General features: G+C 38.1%; 1 protein-coding gene and 1 long non-coding RNA gene across 2 annotated transcripts in view; both read right to left on the reverse strand.

Moving 5' to 3' along the window:
* reck (reversion-inducing-cysteine-rich protein with kazal motifs) overlaps window positions 1-26,406 on the reverse strand; it is a 107,381-nt gene that overhangs the window by 38,712 nt on the left and 42,263 nt on the right. Inside the window, exons 3-10 of the mRNA XM_088001603.1 lie at window positions 14,798-14,872; window positions 8,329-8,365; window positions 6,059-6,144; window positions 5,871-5,918; window positions 3,971-4,004; window positions 1,967-2,164; window positions 1,082-1,346; window positions 832-1,005 (exon numbers count right to left, since the gene is read on the reverse strand). Of these exons, the coding sequence (XP_087857729.1) occupies window positions 832-1,005; window positions 1,082-1,346; window positions 1,967-2,164; window positions 3,971-4,004; window positions 5,871-5,918; window positions 6,059-6,144; window positions 8,329-8,365; window positions 14,798-14,872 (917 nt within the window). The remainder of the gene's footprint in view (window positions 1-831; window positions 1,006-1,081; window positions 1,347-1,966; window positions 2,165-3,970; window positions 4,005-5,870; window positions 5,919-6,058; window positions 6,145-8,328; window positions 8,366-14,797; window positions 14,873-26,406) is intronic.
* Window positions 16,727-18,854, reverse strand: LOC148153504 (uncharacterized). Its single transcript, XR_015761735.1, has 2 exons — window positions 17,667-18,854; window positions 16,727-17,025 (listed from the first exon to the last, which is right to left on the reverse strand). It is a non-coding gene; the product is annotated as an uncharacterized LOC148153504 (long non-coding RNA).

The following is a 26,406-nucleotide window of genomic DNA, read 5'->3' on the forward strand; positions in this document are numbered from 1 at the left end:
ATCATGAAGACTGTCTGAAACTGTTTGAAAATAGTAATTATTATTTGTATATGATTTAATTATAGGGACACTTGTGTTTTTTGTGTGCTCCAGCAGCCAAGCAAGGACATTTCATTGCCAATTTTACTTATGTTTCTTTGTGCAATGACAATAAGACAATAAGTCTAAGTCTCTAAGTATACTGTTTGTACTTCAGTCTATTAAGATGTGTGTGTGTGTGTGTGTGTGTGTGTGTTTGCGTGTGTGTGTGTGTGTGTGTGTGTTTGTTTGTTTTCATGTGGCCTGACACAATATTAGCCGTTATCTTGGAGAAACAGAGCTAGCGGAATGCTGAACTGTGCGTCATGCAGTACACAGATTGTGCTGAGGGAGGCGCTATTCTACACACATGTACGTTGTGATCAGTGTGGAAACAAGCCAAAATGAAAAGCCAACCTCTGAAAGTACTATTTAAAGGGATTAGAGTTTTTTCATCATTTCAGCTAGCATATTTGAAAAAAAAAAATTAAAATAATGATTATCAGAAATTTGTGGTTTTTTGATTGTTTTTCTTTGTTTCTGCTTTGGCAATTTGTTCTTGTCTTGTAATTTCTCAAATACATTCTTTGTGTTTGTTTAGCAGAACAACTAGAAAGAGAACATTGAAAATGTAAAAAAAGAAGAAATAACATAACTTCTATTGCTAGTTTTTATAAACATAAATATTAACTAAAACAAACAAAACAGCTAGTACTGAGATAATGAGACTGATCTAAAACAACAAAGAAATCTTTCTGTGCAATATTGATGTGTGTAAGGTTAGGTGAGCTTAGCAGTGGGAAGGAGTGTGACCTGTTGTTGAAGTTGGTGCAGTAAGTCAGGTCCTTGCAGCCCAGCTGGCATGGCTCTCTGACATCTGCCAGGCAGTTGATGAGTTCCATCTCCATTGGGTTGTACTCACACAGCTGATCAAAGTCTTGCCATGTCTGGCTGCCCCAGTGGGTGCTGATCTGGTGACACTTTTCCCTGTCACAGCAGAGCACAGAGTCTGTTACAACAAATTAGCAGAAAGCATGATATACTGGTTTCCATGGCACCTTACCTGCAGACCGACGTGTTTGCCTTTGAGCAACAGTGCAGCTTGGCGCAGTCCATCTTGGCTGGATGGGGGGTCTCCTCCTCGGGTGGGGAAGGAGGGTGAGCTCTGCTCAGAAAACACTGCCACATTGGATCCTGAGGGAGGGGCTGGGTGCCACACTCCTTAATGAGGCCCTCCATGATCTCTTGGTCTGTATTCATGGTGCGGAGGAGATGGCGGCAGGCCGTCTGGCAGTTTGGGGCTTCAGCCCGGTCGCAGCAGTACAAACCTGGAGGAGATCATGGCAGAGACTCAGCGGTGCTGCAGTATCAGGGTGACTGACATGGTTGCATATACATGACAGATATGCACTCCATCAGGAGTTTGTGACTGAATTTCCATTTGCAGTTTTTGCAGTCAATTTCAGTTTTATTAAAAAAAAAAAAAAGTTACAAGAACAGAATTTAAGATATAGCTGTAAGCTGTTTTGCCATCTCCACTCAGTGTGACTCTGTGTGAGTGACAGAGGAGTCATTATCACACACTAGCCATGTCCGAATTCCGGGACATCATTCGAAGACTGAATTTGTGGGCTGCTTAAATCATAATGCTGCAACAAGACCTGTCTGAGTTCAAAGACTCCTCCAAATGCAGCCTTCAAATGCGTCCTTCTTTTCCCCAGATTTGAAGGATGGGTCAAGTGTATCCTTCATGGCCCACCATATCCCACAATTCACTGCAGGTCCAAAACGAGCGTTCAGGCAAAGCATCAATGGCCGTGATGAACGGATAATTATTTTGCTATATTACACTTTAAGCGACACAACAGGTAACACTGAACTTGGTTCTATGATGAGAGAATATGAAGCTATGCAGCTCTTCAGGTCTGTTGGATGAAGATGGACATACTATCTATGGGGCTGCGAGCAGGGTAGGACTCGGTGAAGTTGTTGACGCATTCAACGAGCTTAGGGCTGTGACTCTTGCAGAAGTCTTTGACGGTCTTGATCTGGGATTCTGTTGGCGTCGAGTCCGTCCTGAATATGGCATCGCAGAAGTCCCTGCAGTTGGTGTGACGGCCCACAAAACCACAGCATGCTGAGCCCACTGAAAGACAAACCCAAGGGATTGCCTGAGAAAATGGATAAAAGCATTTTCTGTAATTCCAATTTCATCATTTTACAAACTGGATTCCAAAAAAGTTGCGACACTAAACAAATTGTGAATAAAAACTGAATGCAATGATGTGGAGATGGCAAATGTCAATATTTTATTCGTAATAGAACATAGATGGCAGATCAAAAGTTTAATCTGAGTAAATGTAACATTGTAAAGGAAAAATATGTTGATTCAAAATTTCACAGTGTCTACAAATCCAAAAAGGTTGGGACAAGTAGCAATAAGTGGCTAGGAAAAGGAAATTGAACATATAACAAACAGCTGGAAGACCAATTAACACTAATTAGGTCAATTGACAACATGATTGGGTATAAAAAGAGCTTCTTAGAGTGTCAGTGTCTCTCTGAAGCCAAGATGGTAAGAGGATCACCAATTCCACCATTGTTGCACAGAAAAATAGTCCAGCAATACCAGAATGGTGTTACCCAGCGTAAAATAGCAAAGACTTTTAAGTTATCATCATCAACCGTGCATAAAATCATCAAAAGATTCAGAGAATTTGGCACAATCGCTGAGCGTAAGGGTCAAGGCTGTAAAACTCTATTGGATGCTCGTGATCTCCAGGCCCTTAAACGTCACTGCACCTCAAACAGGAATGCCACTGTCAAGGAAATAACAGCATGGGCTCAGGAATACTTCCAGAAAGCATTGTCAGTGAACACAATCCACCGTGCCATCCGCCACTGCCAGCTGAAACTCTACAGTGCAAAGAGGAAGCCATTTCTAAGCAAGCTCCACAAGCTCAGTCATTTGCACTGGGCCAGGAGTAATTTAAAATGGAGTGAGGTAAAATGGAGGACTGTTCTGTGGTCAGATGAGTCATGACTTGAAGTTCTTTATGGAACACTGGGACGCCATGTCATCCGGACCAGAGAGGACAAGGATAACCCAAGTTGTTATCAACGCTCCGTTCAGAAGCCTGCATCACTGATGGTATGGGGTTGCATGAATGCTTGTGGCATGGGCAGTTTGCATATCTGGAAAGGCCCCATTAATGCATAGAACTATGTTCATGTTCTACAACAACTTATGCTCCCATCTAGACGTCATCTCTTTCAGAGAAGACCCTGCATTTTTCAACAAGATAAAACCAGACCACATTCTGCAGCAATCACAACATCATGGCTACGTAGGAGAAGGATCCAGGTGCTGAAATGGCCTGCAGTCCAGATCTTCCATCTATAGAGAACATTTGGCTCATCATAAAGAGGAAGGTGCGACAAAGAAGGCCAAAGATGATTGAACAGTTAGAGGCCTGTATTAGACATGAATGGGAGAGCATTCCTATTTCTAAACTTGAGAAACTGGTCTCCTCTGTCCCCAGACGTCTGTTGAGTGTTGTAAGAACAAGGGAAGATGCCACACAGTGGTAAAAATGGCCTTGTCCCAACTTTTTAGGGATTTGTTGACGTCATGAAATTTTGAAACAACATATTTTTCCCTTAAAATGATACAGTCTCTCAGGTTAAACTTTTCATCTGTGATTTGTGTTCTATTGTGAATAAAATATTAGATGGTGGCACCTCCACATCATTGCATTCAGTTTTTATTCACAATTTGTTTAATGTCCCAACTTTTTTGGAATCCGGTTTGTATCATAGACTGTGAAGTATTTTCTGGTGATTTAAGAGCCAGGTCCAAGAATACTAGAAACAGGAAAAGATTATGTTCTTAGTGTTTGTGTTTTTCACTCTTTATTTGGTCATTATTTAATGCATGAGACTACAAACTTACTTTCATTTTTGGTGATGCAGCTGTAGAGAGAGTTCTAAAAAGAGAGAAGGGAAAAACATAGCAAGATAATTGCCGCTGACATTCAGATGACTCAAATAATAATCATCACAGATGCACTAAGAAGTTGTCAGTTGAGACAAGTCAGCCGATTTAAAGCTTGACTAATCCTGACTGGCGTCCAGGTGGTGGAAAAGTCAAAAATCTAATCAGAATAGCTGATTAAATAGCTCACTGTAATGGATAGTGAGCTATTCAAAATAAATTGCCTAAATTATTCAAATTTGTAGACTATTTAAATGAAATTGTTCAAAGTGAATTTTCTACATTAAAAATGTCGCAGATTGTTTATGGATGTTTGTCTGTTTTGATTAGCACTGTTGGTGGTTTGTATTTTGTTGTGTTTAATTGTACTTTGTTTAATGCACTTTTGTTTTGTTTGTATGTACCTCACGGGCTGCCGTAGCTAATGAGGGCAGGCCCTACAAAAGCTAGCAGAATCATTGTAATGAATGACTTGAACTGTCAAGATGCATTTGGCATAACAAAATCAACACTTAGTTTTCCCCAGTGAAAGCAGCGAGGTACGTTTTATTTTGTTGTTTGTATTGTAAATTTCTGTTTTCTATTCTAATATATGTTTTTAGTTTTCAGGGTGACGGAGGTGACTGAAATGACTGAGGGTGTGGTGACTGTGATGATCCACATCAAAGAAAAATAAACAAAACCTTGAAATCACTCGTTGAGACTGCGCAAATTAATTCAAGTGCTGGGGAACTGGTACCTCAGTCAATGCACCAAATTTGAATGATGAAGGTTTTTATTTTTTTTAACAAATATGTTAATGTAATGTTGAAAAAGTACAACAGACTTTGATCAATAGCTGAAAAAACAATAATGTTTTCATTCTTGATTCTAAAGAACCAAATGTTTGTGCACCTCTCAAGCTTCTGTGGAATTTGTTCTGGAATACATAGAAAATAATTTTGCCACAACTTTGTTCTGCTCCTATGCGTAAGCTGGTTTCTCTTTAGGTCTTTACCTGTGGAATCTGAATGCTTTGTATTTGACAAGTAAAACTCAGAGATCTGTTCTTTACAGCATTATGACTAAATCAAAAAACAAAAACATCTTACACTGCAGCTGTATAAAGCAATAAAAGTTTGCGATAGAGATGAAAATGAATGCTGTTCTAGTTAATATGAGTCTCAGTGTTTTAAGGTGTAGCCTAGAAAAATATGTTTCTGGTAACTGTGTGATGGGTCTTTGTGTTTATTTTGGTCAACAGTTTTCAGTTTGTAAATCTCTGATGGATTTTTCTTCTTAATCACATTTAGCATGTTGAATAATACACACTGATCCCAATCAAGATTTTAAGTACTTTGAATGTTGTTTAGGGTTCTTTTATGCCCTACTGGATGAGTCCGTGTATATTTTAGAGCAACATCAGTACAGATACTTTTGGGAAGGTTTGCCACTGTTCTGAGTCTTCTTCTTCGTTGGTTTTCCAGAGTCCCATTCAGACTCTTATGTCAGTGTCAGCTGTTCCTGAATTTGTTCCTGAAATGTCCCTGGATTTCTTTAGATTAGGTTATGATGTGTTGGTTTATGTTTTCCTGTACTTGTCAATAGGCAAATTTAATCTGATGTGTATGCAACAAGTGATACTGATTCCTATAATACGTGCTCAATCATAGGTAATTAATAATTTAAACAGGAAGTAATAACTTTTCAAAGATTGATTTGGATAACTTTTATCTGCTTCTATATCTACTCTCATTAAATAAAAAATATTTTTTCTCAGATTCTTACTGATTGATTTCAACCAACTACACTGATGCTTGCCTCTTTCAGATATCTGAATCAGTCTGGAATGTGTGGATTGCAGGAGGCTTCTCCTTACCTCGGTGACTTTTTTGCATACTTTTGTTATGTCATTTTTAGATGATGCCTAAAAGAAGAACACAAATTAATCTATTTATACAATTGTGTGCTGAATTACATTTAGAGACAAAGAAAAGGTTAAATAAAGTCAACAGAAAAACACATCATATGATGAGAAACGTTTTCAGTTTCTTATCAGGATCTGACCTGTTTGCATTCTCTACGACACTCTCCTGCGATGGCCAGCTCACAACAACCAAGCCCAACCCAACCATCAGACTTTTTGGAAACACCTGGAAGCAAATCAATCAGCACTGTATTAACCAACTCTGCAAAATTCTTCAACAAAGACTGAAGCTATTTATCAATAAGAGTCATTAATAAACTTTGCATCTGTTCTGCTTTTTGCTTTTTAAATGAAAGTCAAAGTATCAAAGAGATGTTTGTGAGAGCTATGGTGGAGATGTGAGAGATGTCATTAAGTGAAGCTGGCACATTGAGGAGTCTGAACAGAAACTGCTGCTCATCTGCAGTGTAAGAGAATCGATCATATCTCAGAATGAGGAAAGCTTTTGCACATTCCTGAGACCGCCTGGAGGCCAAGTGTTCCACAGGTACAGAAGGAAAGAATAAAGGCTTTCCAATCTGGAAGCCATTAGGACTCTGGATGATTTTTTTCCCTGATGTGTGGGCAGCAAAATTCAGACTTTTGATGTCTCGTCTGTTTTTTTGCTCAGCGGTTCCTGGGTCTGGCTACAGCCCCACCAGCTACCATTCAGTGTAATGCAAGCAGACTGAGGTTACCTACATGTGATGATTCATAAAGTCAAAGCTTTACAGATTGCAAATAAGTATTTAATCAAAACAAACATAGTTGGAATGGTAATTGCAACGTTCAAATGATATTTGAACAAAGAGCAGAATACATCAGGTTAGTATTTTATCACTAACCTGGATGGATGGATAAAGTGTCTTTATCCATCCATCCATCCATTCATTCTTTATCCAACATGCTCATCCTTGTGGGGTCAGTGAGGTTTGCTGGTGCTCGGCTTTGATGAAGCTGTATTAATCAGGGAATCTATTTAGCACACTGCTTATGTCACACTCCCATGTCTTGGCTGATGAGGGAAACCTGATCCTGTTGATTCTACCACAGGTTTTTTGGTTGTCCTGGTGATACCCTGCTGGTTGGATGTGATTGAAACAATCTTAATGGAAGGTGCTCTGTCACACCCAGCTTCACATAAAACAGGTTGCAGAATGCAAAAAAAAAACAAACAAAAAAAAAAAAACATTTCACACAACGCATAATCAATCCCTACTGACTTCTCCAGTAAAATTCCTGATGGATTCTATGGTTTGAGTTTCCTGAGTCTTCAGAAAGAGCAGATCACTGAGTGCAAGCTTCCAGGGAAGGAGATGAGTGACGCCTTCAGCAGTTACATGCAGACTGGGGTTAGCATAACATAGAAGCTATATCACCTTATCAAAGCCAATAAGAAACAGATTCTAGTACTTTTAAAACACATTGTGTAGACTATCAGCTCCCAGATGTGCGTAGTCTGTGAGCCGTGCAGACTCTGTGTGCATTCTATAGTAATGTACGGATTTCCTACATCTCAATTTCAGTCAAGGTGTCGACAGATGAGGGCGTAAGCTTTTCAAATCTTTTCAGCTTTGAAAAACAAATAGGTGGTACATAAGGCTAATAAAACAGACTGGTGATGAAAACAGCAAACCTAACTGATTTTGCATGTCTGTCCAATACCTGACTGCAGTGTGAGCTGGAGGTGCTGGATGATCTGAAACATCCTGGCTCAGAGGTGTCTTGTTGTGTTTAGTAAGTGTGGCAGACAGAAGCCAGCTCTAGATTTTCTTTCTCCATGAACTGTCTGATCACAGGACGCCGGATATTGTGGTCAGTGAGGTAAAACCCAGTTACAATGCATTCTAGTCTGTAGATGTCTGTTACAGGTACTGGCTTCTCCAGACCTTTTACATGTGCTGAGGACAAACCTGCTATTTCTGAAAATCACACGGCATCAATGGATCTACTAACTCTGGGATTTGATGGCAATCCCAGTTGAGATGTTTGGTAGGACTCTGGTTGTGCTCTACCAGGCCAGCAGATGGACAGGAGAACTGGACAGAACCAGAGAATGGGTTATTTCTTTGTCTGCATGTGTCCTGGATTCACCCAATAACTCTTTAGACAGTGCTGGGAGACCCAGCACACATTCTGACATTGGATGTTTTGAGGTGCCAACTTGGAGGTTTGACTACCTGTGTCTGTATGCTTCAGGAATCACCTCATTTTTAGGTCTGTTTTAACTTATTTATAATTTTCATGTATTCTCTTAATAAACAGCCATTTGGGACATAATGCTTTATAAAATATGTTATTAACAATCTAACACAATTATAATCCATCTCTTTGTTGTTCCTGTCAGTGTCTGTCAGTAGTGTTGCCTTACCTGGGAGTGTAGAGTTGATGCACATCCAGAGCTCATTCTGTAAAAACAAAGTGAATGTTAGCTTTTCTTTCTAATTGCTCTTGTTGTATTGGGGTGGAACTCTCCTCCATGGGTGCGTTCACACTGCAGCCTGAAATGACTCAATTCCGATTTTTTGGCAATTCCGATTTTTTTTGCCAGGGCCGTTCACACTGCCAGTAAATGCGACCTGTATGCCTTCTGCAGTGTAAATGGGAAAACGACCTGAAAGTGTCCCGCATGCGCAGTAGAGGGCGCAATAGCGTCAGCGTTCTCAGTGTTCTGCCAACAGCCATAAAAAGAAGAAGTGCTCAGTGTTTGTGGAAGTAAACATGGAGGCTAACGGTGGAGCTTAGCTTACGTATTTGAAGTTGTTATCTGGCCATGTTAACAACTTAATCCTCATATATTCCGTCATGGTTGTTGTTTTTCTTCCCACTTGCGCTTATCAGGACGCAGAATAGTGAGATTTGTTGAGAAACAGTGACGTTCAGTTCGGATGAATGCGACCTGGACGTTAGGTCGCATTTGAATCGGATACGTATCGGATATGGGTCAGATTCGAAAAAGAATCCGACCTGTGCTGTTCACACTGCCACGAAAAGATCGGATACAGGTCGCATTACGTCAAAAAAATCGGAATTGAGTCACTTCAGGCTGCAGTGTGAACGCACCCTATGACTGTAGGTTAACAGTCCTGGAAGAAGCCAATGCACTGCCATAGCTCCTAAGCTGCAAAGAAAAGATTCTGACATTTGGAGCTTGGAACAAAAATATCCTTAATCTACACGTTGCAATAATTATGTGCGACATTTGAAATATATTCGTTTGGATTCCCCTACATTTGCAATAAATTTTACTTCCCCCCATATTGTTTCTATTGCTTTGCAAAATAAACTATTCCACTTGATTGATGAGAAAACTCATAGTGCTAAAACTCCACTCCGGGTTTTCCTGGTTGCCTGCACCACATGCTCCAAACATTAACACCAGAGTGACTTTCTAGTTCAAGCTGCTGAAAACTGGACTGGTGATGCCAGTCCACTTAACATTTTACAATGCCCTGGACATTGTTTGTCAAATGTCACCTAATAACAGAAATTCAAGACGACACTTTCACCAAGTCTTTATCAATTCTTTGACACCAAACAGGAAGTGAGCACAACTTCCATCACCAAAATCTACAGGCCTGTAAGTCTTCAGTAATGAACGTGCTCCTCCAGTAATGTCACTTCCAGTATTCCACTATGGATGCTAATTTTAGGAGTAGTACAAGAAGCAGAGAAGGGGCCTGTAACGGCCTACTATGTTCCAAAAACCAAAAATTCCAACAAAGGCCGTGAGTTCTTAATTACTCAAATTAATGGGAGGGTCTAACAATTACCAATGTAATCTAAACAATTCCAAATATAAAAATTAATTACAAGTTTTTGTTCTAAACTTAAATATATTCTAACTTCCCAAAGAAGAAAACTAAATTGGTAGAAATTCCAATCCACAAAATTCAGCATAAAGGGCCACAACATCCCGGCCCCTAATTCATGTACAAGAATTATATCTAATATCTGCATGTGGCCATTAAAAAATGCAAAATTAATAACATTAACAGACTTGGCTCTTCAATATTTTTTTTATTAACAAATACTTCATTTAAACATCAACTTATGCAGTAGTTCATGTTACACACACACACACACACACACACACACACACACACATATATATATATATATATATATATATATATATATATATTTTTTTTTTTTTTTTTTTGTAGTCCGTATCTCTTGTTAGTGAAAAAATAAAAAAGCAAAAACAGTCAATGTTCCATGACTTCCAAGTTTTCGTCCTGTCTATGTGCATGGTCTATGTGTGTATAAAAAAGTGTATGTAGCAGAATGAGATGTTCAGCATGTCAGTAAATGAGTATCAGTATAAATGTAGAGCCAGAGGTTCCAGAACTTGGCTCAGTTGGAGACAAACATTTATTGTTGTCTCTACACAGCCTCCAGCAGGAGACATATCTTGTTGGTCAGCTTCTCCAGCTCATTTGTTCTCATCTTGACTCAAACACGTCGACCCAATCCACTTGCATCTGCCATGGTTTCTGTGATGCGTCCAATAGGCCAAGAATTTCTTGGTGCACCCTCGTCAACAAGTACCACATCATCAATGACAAAGTTCCTGCAAGTCTTGTTCCATTTCCATCGCTCTTGCAACATAGGGAGATATTCTTTCACCCACCGTTTACAGAACAGGTCCACAATGTATTGGGCTTGCCTTCACCGTCTCCGCATGTACAGGTCCTCCTTTTTGAACAAACCTGGCGGCAGCACAGGCTTACCTTTTAACTGGAACAAATTATTTAGAGTAAGAGCCTCTAAATCATTGGGATCTTCAGAAGAAGTTGTAATCGGGCGATCATTTAATATAGCCTCCACTTCACATAAAACTGTGTGAAGTGTAGTACTTGCTGGTTTGTGATGGAGCACAGTACTCTTTATTTCCTGCACCAGGTGCTCCCATACACCACCATGATGGGCTCCATAAGGAGGGTTAAAAGTCCACTTTATGCCATCTTGTGCTAAGCATTTTTGGATTTTGCTTTTGTACTGCAGGGTGGTACAAAAGCAACACACACTTCCTGTTTGCTATAAGACACAGCTCCAATCCCAGCTTCACTGGCATCACATAAGTGATGCAGTTGTGAACTTCTTATTTCCTCAAATCCTTTGGGTGTGATGCATCTTCTGACAATAAAGTTGTCAAGAAGAACTAAATCTTTGAGCCATTTTTTCCAAATTTGTGCCATTTCTGGTGGAATTCTCTCATCCCAGCCAAACTTCTGTTTACATAAATGCTGAAGAATCTGTTTAGCAGGGAGAATAACAGGAGCTAAGAAGCCCAAAGGGTCGTAAATAGAGTTGACAATGGACAGAATACCATATCTTGTTAGTGGTTTGTGCTTGTTTGCAATGCTAAAGGTGAAAACATCATGTTCAACATCCCATTGCACCCCCAGGGCTCTTTCAGTGGGAAGCTGGTCCCAGTTAAGATCTAGCGTCCTTACACCTGTTGCTCTGTTTTCCTCAGGGATCTGAGAGAAGACAGAGCACTCACTACACACCTATTTATTAAGCCTAAATCCCCCCTTGGCACACACCTCAGTGAGCTGTTGATAAAGAGAAATGGCCTGCTCAACAATCTGGACAGACCTGAGACAGTCATTTACATAAAATCTGTGTCTGATTGTATTAATAACCTCTTCTGGGTACAGAGACTGCACCAAAAATATGGACCAACATTCTATGCTCAACAAGCTCCTTTGTGATGTCACCGTTGGGCCACCAGAGAAAACATAAGCAATTTACATGTTCCTCAGCAACTCTGATTTGGTGGAACATCCCTTATTAGTCTGTCATAAGGGCTATTGGGCCTTGACGAAGACGAATGAGCACACCTAATAAGGTGCTAGTCAAATCTGGTCCCTGTAACAGCTCTTTGTTCAGTGACGTTCCAGCAAACTTTGAAGCACAATCATAGACAACCCGCAGTGTTTTCTTGAGGGGGTGGTAGACCCCATGATGAGGTACGTACCACACCTTTCCTTCCTCATGTTTCAACTGATCTTGTGGTATAATTTCTGAGTACTCTTCAAAGAATAGCTCAGTGGTTCCCAAACTTTTTCTCCTGCCCCGCTCCCCCAGTGCCCTTTTGTAAGCAACCACAACATAAAACTTTACTTTTAAGGAATGTCACCTTTTCTTTGTTGGCTTTCTGCTTTAATGAGTCACATTTTTCCATGCAATGATTTCTATCACAAAATAAACACCGATCTTGAACCACCTTTGTAACCTCATGGTTAAACTGGACCTGTTTCTCATTGTTCCGTTTAGAAACTACAGCAACAGAAGTGGCAAAACTGCTGCTTTTAGTTTTAAAAGGAAACTTTGATGGTTTTAAAGCCATATTTTCTTTACCAGTTTGACCTTCTCCAAAAACATGATCTAATGCAGCTTTTGTTTGTTTTTCCAGAAAATTAAGATTTTTAAACTTTGCTCTACGGTCATACTTTTCTGCTATGTCAACCACAATAAGTTGCCATTTCTTACGAAGTCTAAAAGGCAACTTTGAAACAAGAATTCTCATATTGGTTGAGTTTTCAAGCTCATCAATAAACCCAGCTTCATCCATTTTGTTGAAACAACTTGTTGAAAAGAATATAAGCTCTTAAAGCTGCAGCATCATCAGACTTTAAAACTGACCAAATCAGAGCTTTATCTATAAATGCAAATGTTATTTTTACTTCTACATAAGCAGTTTGTGGACTTATGTGCATACAACTTCTCACGAGAGCTCTATGCTGACCTGTAGTAAACTGCTCTAAGTAATAAAGCCTATCCTGCATGTTATCTGTCTTAGTTTCTATTCCTTGCTCAAATGCCTTACGAAAGGACCTAAAATGCAAAGGTATCTCCACTAAAAACAGGGATTTCTACAGATGGCAGGAGTGACAGTCTTTGCTGTTTTACAAGCATCTCAGCGATTTCATTTTGCTTCTTCATAATCTTTGTTAAAGCACTGCTATGAAGATATTTAATATCTTCTCACTGCTACCTGAGAAGATATTTATCTTGGGCTTTCGCCTTCTGGTTTAATTTTTAATCTATTATTAATAGGTGTCTCTTGGGGCATTGGCAAAAGTGCAAGAGTTGACGATCGTTTCTGTGTTCTTGCAGTCTTTTGAGCTGTAGCAGTAAGTATGAATTCAGTAGATGTTGCAGAAACTAATGTATCCTGGTTTGTGACATCAGCGCTGGAAACATGAATTTTGCATAGAGTTGTAGATTTTCATCTTTGCATCTGCCTTCACTAGCTTGGTTCTCAAAGCCAATGCTTCTTTTCTTGCTTTTAATTGAAGTTCTTCCAGCTCGAGCGCATGTTTTTCTTGCAGCGCATCCACCTCCACTTTCAGAGCGGCTCTTTCCACCATGGCTTCCATCAGCGCCATTGAAGCCGCACGGGAACTCTTCTCCATGCATTAGAAGCCTTACTTGCTATACTGGGCACCTTGCTGGCTGCCTTGTTGACTGGTTTAGCTGCGGACCCAGATAACTTTTCAGAGTCTTTGACGATCGTTTGTTGCGCAGTCTGTGAGACGCTGTCATCCAGTTCAACGTCAAGGTCATGAGATGCTGCCTTTGAAGCAACGTCAAATGGCGAACATGCTTTGCTCTTCTGTGCATCAGGATCGCCATCCATCCAAGTTTCGATCTCATCCAAGAACTCTTTTAAACTGATCCAATCTTTAAAACTGTACCAATCGCCGTGATCAGTTTCTTTTTCCATCATCACTCAGTAGTCTTTGAACTGAAGATTGCAAGTCCATAAACTCTGCTAAATAATTACTAAAAGTTTTCATATGCTCGTCTATGGAGGATTTTTATTCTCCAGCACCAATTAAAGCATGAATGCCACGAATTTTGGTTCTACACTAACTTAAATATATTCTAACTCCCCAAAAAAGAAAACTAAATTGGTAGAAATTCCAATCCACAAAATTTAGCATAAATGGCCACAACATGGGCGTGTTAGCACATTTTAAAATCTGTCCCATATTTGAATCAGAAATGTGAATTTTAGAACTTTTGTTTAAAATGGAAGAGGCATTTTTTCCAGCTAAAATCTTTAATTCAGTCTTTGCATCTCAGTAACATGAACATAACTGTCATGTATTGAAGAATATTTTTGGATGGGATGGAGGTTGGAGGATGGAGGTTGACAGAACCTAAACCTAAACCTAATGATCTTTTGATTCAAATGGTTTCTCTTCAAAACAATACTCTGTTGCAGAGAAAACTCAAAGTAAGAAGCCATCAGTTTTTTTCCCCATGTTTCAATTCCATAAATTGAAACAGAGAAGAAAAACAAGACTAATCATGCTAAACAAGTTTGTCTGTCTGCTCTGGCAGCAGTGAAAGGACTTACTAACACTCTGTCAGCATCTGCTGGCTGCTGAAGAGAGATTGCCATTTCCATGAATCAACAAACCCATGAAATAACAAACACATTAATTAAAATGACACAGGGGCCAGTGAGGGCAGATGAAGACATTCCATCTTGAATAAGTCAAAGCTGAAATCCTGAAATCCATTTTTCTCCGTAAAACTAATTGTGCTATCCTCTAAGTGACATTCCAGGTCTTTCTTCTGGAAAGTATTTTCCAAGGACTTCCATTTACTGTGACTTTTTTCTTGCATTTTCATCGTGAAACAGAATCAACACTGAGCAGATATAAATAACTTAAAATGTCCTATTGCTTAAGTTTACTGGGAAGAAGAGGATTCAACAGTTTCTTGAGCACTGGGAACTACTGTGGCTCAAAATGTTGATCAAAACAGAAATGTTTTTTCTAATGTTAGAGGCTTCCATAAAAAGAAAACTTTCTCACCAGAGACTCAGGACAGTAATTGGGTAACCTCTGGAGGAGATGCTTTAGTCGTGACTCACTTTTGATGGTCGCAAGCTGTGGGATAAAAGCAAAAACACCAAAACATTTTAGAAAATCTATCAAACCCAAGAAAGTCTACATACTATGTCTGTTTGAATGATAGAGAACTGTGTCTAAGAAAACTTTCCATGTGATTTATCTTTTGTGAAAACTGTAAATATTTTAAGACATTAAAGGGGAAACTTGGCTAAAACTATGATTGTGGTTGTAACCAGCAGAGTAAAACACCAGGGCCTGTATTGTCAAAGATTCTCAGAGTCCTCTCAGAGCACTCCTATCCTGGCCTTAAGAGTGATTCAGTCAGCTGCTGAGCCACTCTGAGTGAGGAGATGACAGAATTGACTATCTTAAGCTGCTTCTCCATTGTCAATTTCACTCTTACCAGTTGGGTGCCACCCCAGTTTGGAGCATTTCCATTATGGTCTGTTCCTCACTGTTGTAGATGTGAATATGGGTAGGATCGTACACTCATATCCAGGGGTGAATTCTTGGGGGTACTATGACAAAAGTGTGTACATAGCTCTGTCTTTACCCATCTGTCCTGTTATGCACACTCGGAGGCCGGTTGGTTGGTTTCTAGATTATTTATTGCAATCTGTAATCAGTGGTTGATAACACATATGGCGCAGTGAGCCTCTCTACCGGTCAACCTATGGCTCACAACAGAGCGCTGAACCAACTGTGTAATTCACAAACAATTATAGTGAATTCCGACATTATATTTTCTAGGCCATTTGATCGTATAGTTTTAGAATACAAATAAAAATATGAATAATAAATACAACAACAGTCATTAAAAGCTCTCTGGGGATTAGTGGAAAAGAAACATGTCATGTTGCCATAGAAACCAACAAACAAACAGAATGGCAACCACAACTGACAAACTGATAAATATAACAAACTAACTGACAAACTGATACACATATCTGACAAAATAAATTACTGACATTTAATATAATATAATTACCTGTAATCAGTGGTTGATAAAACACATATGGCGCAGTGAGCCTCTCTACTGGTCAACCTATGGCTCTGTGCAATGCAACAAAGATTCCACCCAGATAGCACAGAATCATTGAAACAACATTGAATCAATGTCAGCCAGAAACATTGAATCAACGTTGAACACTGACATTGAAACAACATCGAAAGTGGTTGGTGACTTGTATGTTGAATCAACGTTAGGGTTTCAACCATAACTGACATTATATCAATGTTGATTCAACCATCATCTGTATGTCAACTTACATGCCTATTTCTGTTGATATTACATTGAATCAGTTAGGAATCCACGTTGATTCAACCATTATCTGAACGTGGATCTGCATGCATATTTGTGTTGATTCTACATTGAATCAGTTAGGAATCAATGGTGATTCAACCATCATCAGAACGTGGATCTGCATGCAGATTTGTGTTGATTCTACATTGAATCAATGTTGATTCAACACTCATTTGACTATGGATCTGCATGCATATCTGTGTTGATTCTACATTGAATAAGTTAGGAATCAACGTTCATTCAACCATCATCTGAACGTGGATCTGCATGCATATCTGTGTTGATTCTACATTGAATAAGTTAGGAATCAATGTTCATTCAACCATCATCTGAACGTGGATCTGCATGCAGATTTGTGTTGATTCTACATTGAATCAATGTTGATTCAACACTCATTTGAATGTGGATCTACATGCAGATTTGGGTTGTTTTTACATTGAATGAAAGCTAAGGATTTATGTACATTTTAGGTCTGATAGGTCTACATCATAACATGCCACTAAAAGTTTCTTCACTGGTGTTAAACACTGTATTATTGGCAGATGATGGGTAAACTGTGTACAAAAGGTTAAAAATGACAACATGGGTTTGATTTAACATTTTATTTAAGAAAAGAGGGACAGATCTTTAAACATATTTGATTCCTTTTTGACTGTCAAAACAACAGTCTGTTGTCCACAGAAGAACAGAGTCCATGAGGTTAAGCTTTGTACTGTATGAAGTAGGGAAACGGTGCAAGTTGTGGTAACCCCAGTTTGACTCTGGTTGGCGTCACTTTGATTCCTTGCGATATCTTCCTCTCATTCTGGTGCGTAATGAAGCCACTTCTTGACAGTTTTGCTGCAGTCCTCAAGAGTCAGCTTTCGGTCAAACTGCAGAGCAACAGCTGAAAAAAAATAAAAGTGAGGAAGGTGCCGGTTAGAAGTATGATAGACATTTGAAAAGTTCTGAAACACAATGAAAGATTAAACACTGTACTGGTTACAGGTCTGAGGACAAATACAAACCATATAGTTCCCCATGTACACTCACTGTTAAATTAATATCTTAATCTTTCATTAATATTTATCTTAATGTTTACATATACAACTACATTTACCCATCAAGCTGCAGTATAGTGTAGGATTTATGATATTGATATTAAATCAATATTTAAAATAAAGGGCAGTTTATCAGAAAACCTAAGGATAAAACTCAGGGAGGATCAGGGTTTATTTAACACACCAGAGACAAATAAATAGAACAAAAGGTGATTTATAGTGTAGTTGGAAAAATTATAATTTATACAGAATAAACTTCCATCAAATAGCTGGTTCAATCTTCCATCAACTACAAATATTTCCAAATAAGTTGATTAAATTCCTTAAAAAGTGTCTATATGCTAATAAAGATCCCACACAAGTAACAATAGTCCAGTTCAATTTAACCAGTTACCAATCCAAGGATCAACAGACTGAATCAGTCATTAGCAGGTTTAGTTCAGTGTTTCACCTGCCTTACATGTTAAGTGTTTCCCTTCTGCCTCACCTGGATTGAATCTGTGGATGATTAACAACCTTCTGCACTTCTTGATGGCTGCAGACGATCATGCAAACAACTAACTTAGCTGTTCTGGAACAGAGGCTCATTTAAGCACGTCCCTAAGCATATCATAATAAAAAATTAAAAACAAGTGATTACTATCACAACAATTTAAAGCCCACCTGGAGCAGCCAGCCTTACACTTTCTTGTCCACCACATGCTCTCCCAGACCAAACAATAGGCCCCGCCCTATTTTAAAAACTCAAATCCCACAAAATCTCGCAGGATTTCATACTTAGGCCTGGAGTGGTGGGTAGGATGAAAATAATACAAAAGGAGACATGACCTCAATTATTAAAAATATCCGTTTTGCCCCAAAATAACCAGGATTACTATGGGCACAAAACAATGCCCTTATTTTTCAATAAACACATTTAAGATCAAAGTAATATTGAAAAACTTACCATAAAAGTGCTCAGCGGAGAATTCAATTCAGAAGCCGGTAGCAAACAAGCCAGCAGCAAAGTGGCTGTTTGGTTGGGACAAACCACAAGTGTAAAATTGGGGAGGTGGACTGTACAACTCCTAGTACAGACTTGTAGATGTTTTTGTGTCAACACATTATGCACAGTCAGTAATAATATTTACAGACAAGTAAGAAAATGTACAGAAAGGAATCACAACCCACTGTTCTCAACATGTAGTGCTTAATTTGAAACATGATTAACCCCCACCTAGTAATAAAATGTTCTGACCCAGAGCTCAAGGAGGGGGAGGGAAGAAGGAATGAGAGGGGGTAAAGGGGAGAAGGTTGGGAGGAGCGGCTGGGTGGGGGAGGTTTGGGAGGGAGTAGGGGGAGATGAGGAGGTGATGAGGGCTGCAATAAACTGCCCAGATTGCACACAACGGTAAATAAACGTTGAATTATAGTTAGAATGGTTGATTTTTGGTTGAGGTCAACAACTGACGGTTGATCAACCATCAAACAACCATCCACCTCCAGCCAAATAACCGATGCTGAAACTGTGTCATTGAATCAATGTTGTTTTGTGGTTGAAATCTAATGAATGAAATGCTAATGTCTGATCAACGACTGATCAATGTTGAATCAATGTTGAATCAATGTCAGCTCTGTTGCCACACCCCTCCCCCTCCTCTCCTCCTCATCAGAGCTCTGGGTCAGAGCATTTTATTAGTGAGTGGGGGGTATTACATTCTAAATTAACCTCTGTAAAGGATAGTGGGTGAAGATTCATTTCTGTACATTTTCTTTCTTTTTCATAACAAAGTCCTACTGACCATTTGTGTGTGATATATTGACACAAAAACAACTTACTACAAGGAGTGGATTGAGGAGTGTGCAATCTGGGCAGGTGCAGAGCTATGGGGGGGGGGGCTGAGGGTGCGGTTTCAAGTCGCTTAAATGTCTGATTATTGACTGAGAAAGTCTACCGCCTGTTGAGAAAGGTCTATTTAATGTTTAAAAAAAATAAGGGTACTACTTTGTGTCAAATTTTAATTAATCGAGTTTGATGGATTAAAATGCCACGCCCAAATCAAAATCGATGTTATCGCACACAAACATCTGTTTAATTGCGTCATAAAATGCTTATCGCACACAAACACCTGTTAAATCTGCGTCATAAAATGCTTATCGTATAAAACAACCGTTAAATCTGCGTCATAAAATGCTTATCGTATAAAACGACCGTTAAATCTGCGTCATAAAATGCTTATCGTATTAAAACATATGTTTTGATTTAAATTAATTTCTTATCAATAATAAAACAGGCAGCATTCTGGAACATTCTCTTTTGCATCATATAAAATTAAGTTGATATCAATGTAAAACAGGCAGCATTCTGGAATATTCTCTCTCTCTTGCATCATATAAGTTCTTATCAATAATAATACAGGCAGCATTCTGGAATATTCTCTCTCTCTTGCATCATATTAAATGAAGTTCTTATCAATGTAAAGCAGGCAGCATTCTGGAACCTTCTCTTAAATCAAATGGTTAATAAGGGTCATCAAAAATAAAACAGACATGATTCTGGAACCTTCTCTCTTGCATCATATAAGTTCTTATCAAAAATAAAACAGACAGGATTCTGGAACTTTCTCTTAAATCAAATGGTTAATAAGGGGTGAGTCCCTCTTTGTGACTTTTGACCCAGTTATACCAATGCAACTCCTCCTCACGCAGATAGACCCCACCCCCAACTGCTTTTATCTTCCTGCTCCTGGCAGATTCCCCAGCCCACTTTTATGAATGAGCCAATAGAGATAAAGGGGTGGGATTTCTGTTTTTTCTGCTTTAAATAATTTTCGGAGGCCCTGTCATTCTACTTGTTGCATTTGTTAGAGGAAGATCTACTTTGCTCTCACAGAAAACAAACAAACAAACAAACAAAAAATGGTTCGCATTAAAAGAGAAAAGCCTCAAAAGAGAAGACAGCAAGAAGCTAATCGACTAGCATGTAGCTCATCTGCTCCAACCTTACAGACTACAGATGGACAAACCATCACGAGGCCCTGCTCCATGGCTGATGCTCCACCCTCTACACTTCTGGATACAAATCTGATCTTACCTTCATCAGCAGCGTTCGAATCCTTGATTCAGCACGAAATTCCCACCTTCCAGGACTCTGAGCATGTCACGCCTGACTCCAATGAATCACACTCTGCTGAAGCTCCTTCATCCATCTTGGGAAAAACCAACACCACCCGGTGTTGTCCAGTGGGACCTCCCTTCTCTGTCAGACTCCAAGCTCGGTCTATTAAATTCCAGTCCATAAATTGGATGCTTCCCAGAAGTCCTCCTTTTTTTGTGAAAGAGAAAACCTGAAGACAAAAGGCAGCAGGTTGTGAAGTGAGGTGGAGAAGCTAGTCTGCTAACATCCAACTCAACTGCTTGAAGATCCAAAAACAATCAGATGGGAATCCCACCACCTGCTCCATGCATCACCCCAAGAAGTAAATCATTACAGTTGGACAAAGTTTCCTCTCTATTTTTTATATATTTATTTATTTTTATTTTTTATTTTTTGCTTCATTCATATAAATTTAATCCAATAAAGAACTTTTATCTCCACCTCCAAGCCTGGATCCACTCTCAGTCACTTCATCCCAGTCAAGGCTGATGAAGAAATTAAGGTCAAGGAAATTATAGTCACTATGTACTCAATAGTTAAGCATTTAATAAATCATGTTAATTGTTATATTAATTTCAAATCATAATTAAAAAACAGAATAGTTTATTTCATAAACAAAAATGCATCTGTGTTTAACTTCCTCACCGTTTCTTTCTCTGTGCTGCTTTCAGCTGGTATCTGATGAACCGTCCTCCACTCTGTCACTTCAACCAACCAACTTGGCTCAGGGTGAATAAAGATCCAAAATAATGTCGAGTCATTATCTACTAAATTGTCAAGTATTTTATTGACTAATATTTTGTTTTTTTTACAGTAAATTAAAAAAAAAAAGCAATTTAAATAAAAAGAGAATGGATTAATTTTGTGGACATGATGTGTATTTTTAACTTTGAGAGATTTTCTTTCTCTGCACTGCATCAGCTGCTGAGCTCAGCCTGCATCAGATAAACCAACAGCCCCTCAGCAACGGTCATAACTAACGCAAAAAAAAAAAAAAAACTTATCGCAAACTCTGATGTTGCACTCTGTCACTAATTTTTTTTTATTCTAAAATTATATAGTTGTTGAAAATGAAACTTTCCTATAAATATGTAAATTGAAATTGTGGAAGAGTTTGCTCCTCTATTTCCTGACCCAAATTAAGGAACACAAATATTTTCACAAGGTTTTTTGTCATGACTTTATTTTGATTCATAAGCTTGTTTTTAGACTTTTTAGACTGTGTTCTGTAAATTATGTTGTGAATTATGTTGTGTCTTTGAAAATTGCTTTTAAATAAAACTTAAGATCATGGTTTCTGACAACAGCTTCTTATTGTTGCGAGGGGATGACATGTACCTGCTCAGCCCAGGCTGCAGTATGTGAGAAATGTATTGGAAAACATTTTTTTTAAATTCTTAGGTTCTTTTGCCTCAAAAAATGAACTTTAGTACTACATGTAACCCTTGTTTAGACATGAGTCTATACACAACACTGGTTAACACCAATCAACATGGTCTAAAAGTGATCTAAGTTTACGCTTAAAAGTTACAAGGTTTACCATAGAACTTCAGTAGGTCATGCAAAAAGTATCAAATAGCATGTCATTTGATTCAGTGTGGAAAAATGATGATGTATTTATAGCAGCCCAGAAAAAGGCAGAGCTACCTTCTGTCTGTAGACAATATAGACTTTCCTGAAATACACACTTTCTTCTTTTTGATAGATTATAAATTGTGTTTTCAGGATGAGTAGAAGATAATTATAAAAATCAGCAACCATCCCTCAACTGATTTTTGCTGTAAGTTTTTTTTTTCTTTTTTAGCTCATGCACACTTATAAAGTAATAAATTAAACATGAAAGAAAATTATCTAAAAATATGATGCACTTACATCAAGTTTTTCTTTTCCTCTGACACGCAGAGACTGTAACATTAATAAAAGTAAGAAAAAATACAGAATGCAATAGTCAGGCAAAGGTGTCATACACCTTCCTCTGTATTTGATTTGTACAAATTATCCCCTCATTTATGTTCTATAGACAGTTGTTGTGCAGTTCATTGATAAAGAACACATCCTGATTGAACTTTCAAAAGAACAGAGACTTTGTCTATTAGAGTGAGCAGTTACTTGGTGCACCAACAGTTGATTGAAGATAAGCCACCAGCCAGTCAGAGATAGTAAGTAGCTGGTCCTAATGAAGGAACACTCATTTTTCCCAATGTGTCATTTAAGAACTGCAGGGGAAGGACAGTCTACACCTCTAGCAGTATGGTACACAAACTACCATTTGAAGTAACTAGAGCTAATAAAAATGTGCTGCAAATTTCCTTCAAAGACAAAAGTTGTTTTGAACAGAATAGAGAATTCTACATTACAAGATTATCACCATCCTGCATAAAAGTGTAAGTCTTCAGCCTTAAGCAGATGTTCACATAGCAAACATTATTTTGTATAACTATAACAGATTCACATTTAAGATCATCTCTGGTGTCTGGTGTAATAGATCACCTTTGCTTTTTGGAAACATTATTAAATTAAAGAATTAACCAAAAAAAATTTTCAATTCACTAAAATGTGCTGTTTTGTGTTCATCATTAAAATAAAACCAAATAAAATGCACCACATTGCAAAAACTTGCAAAAGTTTTTCACACCAAGTCCTGCATTGTAACAGGACTTTACAGTAGGTGTCAAACACCTCATACTGTCACCCATAGTAGAAAAATAGAAAAGGAAAAGTTAATCTGCTAAAGACTGATTGTGTGTAAATTTTAGATGAACCACAAGCAGTTTCATTTTTTTATCAGACGGGAGAGCAAACTGCAGTTTGACTAAAGTGAGATTCTCAACTATGAGATTATTTTTTCATATTGATGTGCAGTGAAGACCATTTGCTGAAATCATGATTTAAACAGTTTGAACATTCCTTGATTTTCATGCTTAACTCATTCCACACTTCATCAAGTTGAGGACTACAAAAATTTTCTTTGTGGAAAGTCAAACAGGTGCAATTGAAAATAAACTAAAATGTTCACTGGACCCCTCCTAGCAGACAGAGTTAAAACTCAAATCAAGGTTGTCAAAAACATGTCTTGCAGGGTTTTTGGTCACCATCTTTTCGATTACACAGCACAGAATTTAACAGTACGAATTCACAACATAGATGAATTTGAAAGATCGTACATTTTAGTAGAGAGAGAAAAAAATACTTTGTTAGCATAATGCTTGTGTTTCTGACTTTACTGCGATCACATATTGACGAGCAAAAAAAAAAAAAAGACTGTCAACTACTTTTTAAAAAATAACTTATTACTTGCAAAAGGGAGAAGGTAACAAAGATGAAAGTTTGTGTCCTGTATGACTCGGGTCAGGCTGCAAGTACATCCGTGACCGTAAACTAAACATGTTCTTATTTCACTGATGCAAAAACTTACATTAGATGAAGCAGAAGGAAGTTTGCTGTGTGGTCATTAGCAGGCTAGGGTCTAATCAAAGTCCTGCCTCTGAGGTAATAAAAGAAATCAACTAAATTAACATTTCAGCTAAACTGCCCAATCACCTTTTTCATCCTAATGAAGTAAACTGTTGGTGATGACATATTGACTAGAGGGATTTATTATAAAGAATGGCTCACTTGTTAGCTTACAAGAAAAACCAATATAAAAATGATAAATGTTCATTTTTTGAAACTTTGTCTGTACTGATGATTTCAGTAATGAGAGAATTCAACGTGCTAAAACATTCAGACATACAACTAGAGAGAAAAAAAAGAAAGTCCAGTGCAGGAGCATAATAAATGTAAGAAAGTAAATAACCACATATGTCAGTGTATTCCTTTTTTTTTTTTTCCAATAGATTGACAATTATATGGGATACATGGTTTATAAAGTTAAGGATTAGAAAAAAAAAACATCTGAAAAGTGTGGTGGACTTGTGGATCTACTGATACAATTTTGCTTCAGAATTGAATTTGGAGACCAGGTCTGAGTGGATTTGCTTCTGTGGTCACGTTTTCCTGTTTTTTTTTTTTTTCTTTCCAACTTTTCTCCTTTCAGGGAGGTCTATTTCCTACAACACTTAACTGCATGCATGTTCTTGCCCTGGTGTTTTGAAGATGGCAACCAGTAATTGAACCATAGATGGTACTAAATGGGTTTTAGGAAAGATATTGAGGAAAAATAAGGTTGAACGATTGAATAGAATCACTAACAGGATGGGCAATGCATAATCAGACAGGATGATAAAAATGTTCCTCATATGTCTTGTGCAGGTATCGGTAGATATAGTGTAAACGTAGAGGTTAGGCTTGTTTCAGTCAGAAAAAAACAACAACTAAATATTAAAATAGTTTTCCATAAACTAACAGACTCTTCTCTTTCCTGTGTGTTTAAGCCTGACACACATGAACAAGAGGAATTTTATTAAAGCTGGTTCATTTTGGTTTACGATGAAATGCACAAAGCTGATCTTTAATTATGCATTTATTTTTATATGGGCTCAGGTTTGACTAGAGGCCAAGATATCAAACTTCCACTTAATCCTGTCATTCTTGTGCTCTGTCCTAATCTCTATGAAAAAGTATGCTCTTTAATCGTGTGCTAGTGCTACGGTGTTTTTTTCTTTTGGTATCTCTAGATAGGAGAGGAGTTTAAAATGATAAATAGAAAAGTACCTGACAGAAGGAAAACAAAAAAACTAAAGACATGGTAAGCAATTCTAACTTAATTTAAAATGATTAACTTGTACTAATATTAATAATTTTGTACATGTTTGATGGCTTAGTAAATACTTGTTGAGTTAGGGAACAGTAGAACCAGATTTCCTTGACTTTTTTTTAAATAAGCAACAGCTTAAAGTGACTGTTGGAGACAGGCTGCTGGGTTATCTGATACAAGTTGAGAGCAGCACAGAGAAAGAAACAGCAAACATTTATTCATAGGATTAAGCTATTGTAATAACTGTAACAGTATGCTTGTCTTATCATTATTCTAAAATGTATTGATGGTTGACAGTTTACCAGTTCCACATATCTTTGACTTTTACTATTTCCCATCCCTAGCAGGGGTAAAGTGACCGTTGCTGAGGGGCTGTTGGTTTATCTGATGCAGGCTGAGCTCAGCAGCTGATGCAGTGCAGAGAAAGAAAATCTCTCAAAGTTAAAAATACACATCATGTCCACAAAATTAATCCATTCTCTTTTTATTTAAATTGCTTTTTTTTTTTAATTTACTGTAAAAAAAACAAAATATTAGTCAATAAAATACTTGACAATTTAGTAGATAATGACTCGACATTATTTTGGATCTTTATTCACCCTGAGCCAAGTTGGTTGGTTGAAGTGACAGAGTGGAGGACGGTTCATCAGATACCAGCTGAAAGCAGCACAGAGAAAGAAACGGTGAGGAAGTTAAACACAGATGCATTTTTGTTTATGAAATAAACTATTCTGTTTTTTAATTATGATTTGAAATTAATATAACAATTAACATGATTTATTAAATGCTTAACTATTGAGTACATAGTGACTATAATTTCCTTGACCTTAATTTCTTCATCAGCCTTGACTGGGATGAAGTGACTGAGAGTGGATCCAGGCTTGGAGGTGGAGATAAAAGTTCTTTATTGGATTAAATTTATATGAATGAAGCAAAAAATAAAAAATAAAAATAAATAAATATATAAAAAATAGAGAGGAAACTTTGTCCAACTGTAATGATTTACTTCTTGGGGTGATGCATGGAGCAGGTGGTGGGATTCCCATCTGATTGTTTTTGGATCTTCAAGCAGTTGAGTTGGATGTTAGCAGACTAGCTTCTCCACCTCACTTCACAACCTGCTGCCTTTTGTCTTCAGGTTTTCTCTTTCACAAAAAAAGGAGGACTTCTGGGAAGCATCCAATTTATGGACTGGAATTTAATAGACCGAGCTTGGAGTCTGACAGAGAAGGGAGGTCCCACTGGACAACACCGGGTGGTGTTGGTTTTTCCCAAGATGGATGAAGGAGCTTCAGCAGAGTGTGATTCATTGGAGTCAGGCGTGACATGCTCAGAGTCCTGGAAGGTGGGAATTTCGTGCTGAATCAAGGATTCGAACGCTGCTGATGAAGGTAA

This window comes from Poecilia mexicana, unplaced genomic scaffold (assembly GCF_051168715.1).
Source record: "Poecilia mexicana isolate PSO_F unplaced genomic scaffold, ASM5116871v1 scaffold_20, whole genome shotgun sequence".
NCBI lineage: Eukaryota > Metazoa > Chordata > Actinopteri > Cyprinodontiformes > Poeciliidae > Poecilia > Poecilia mexicana.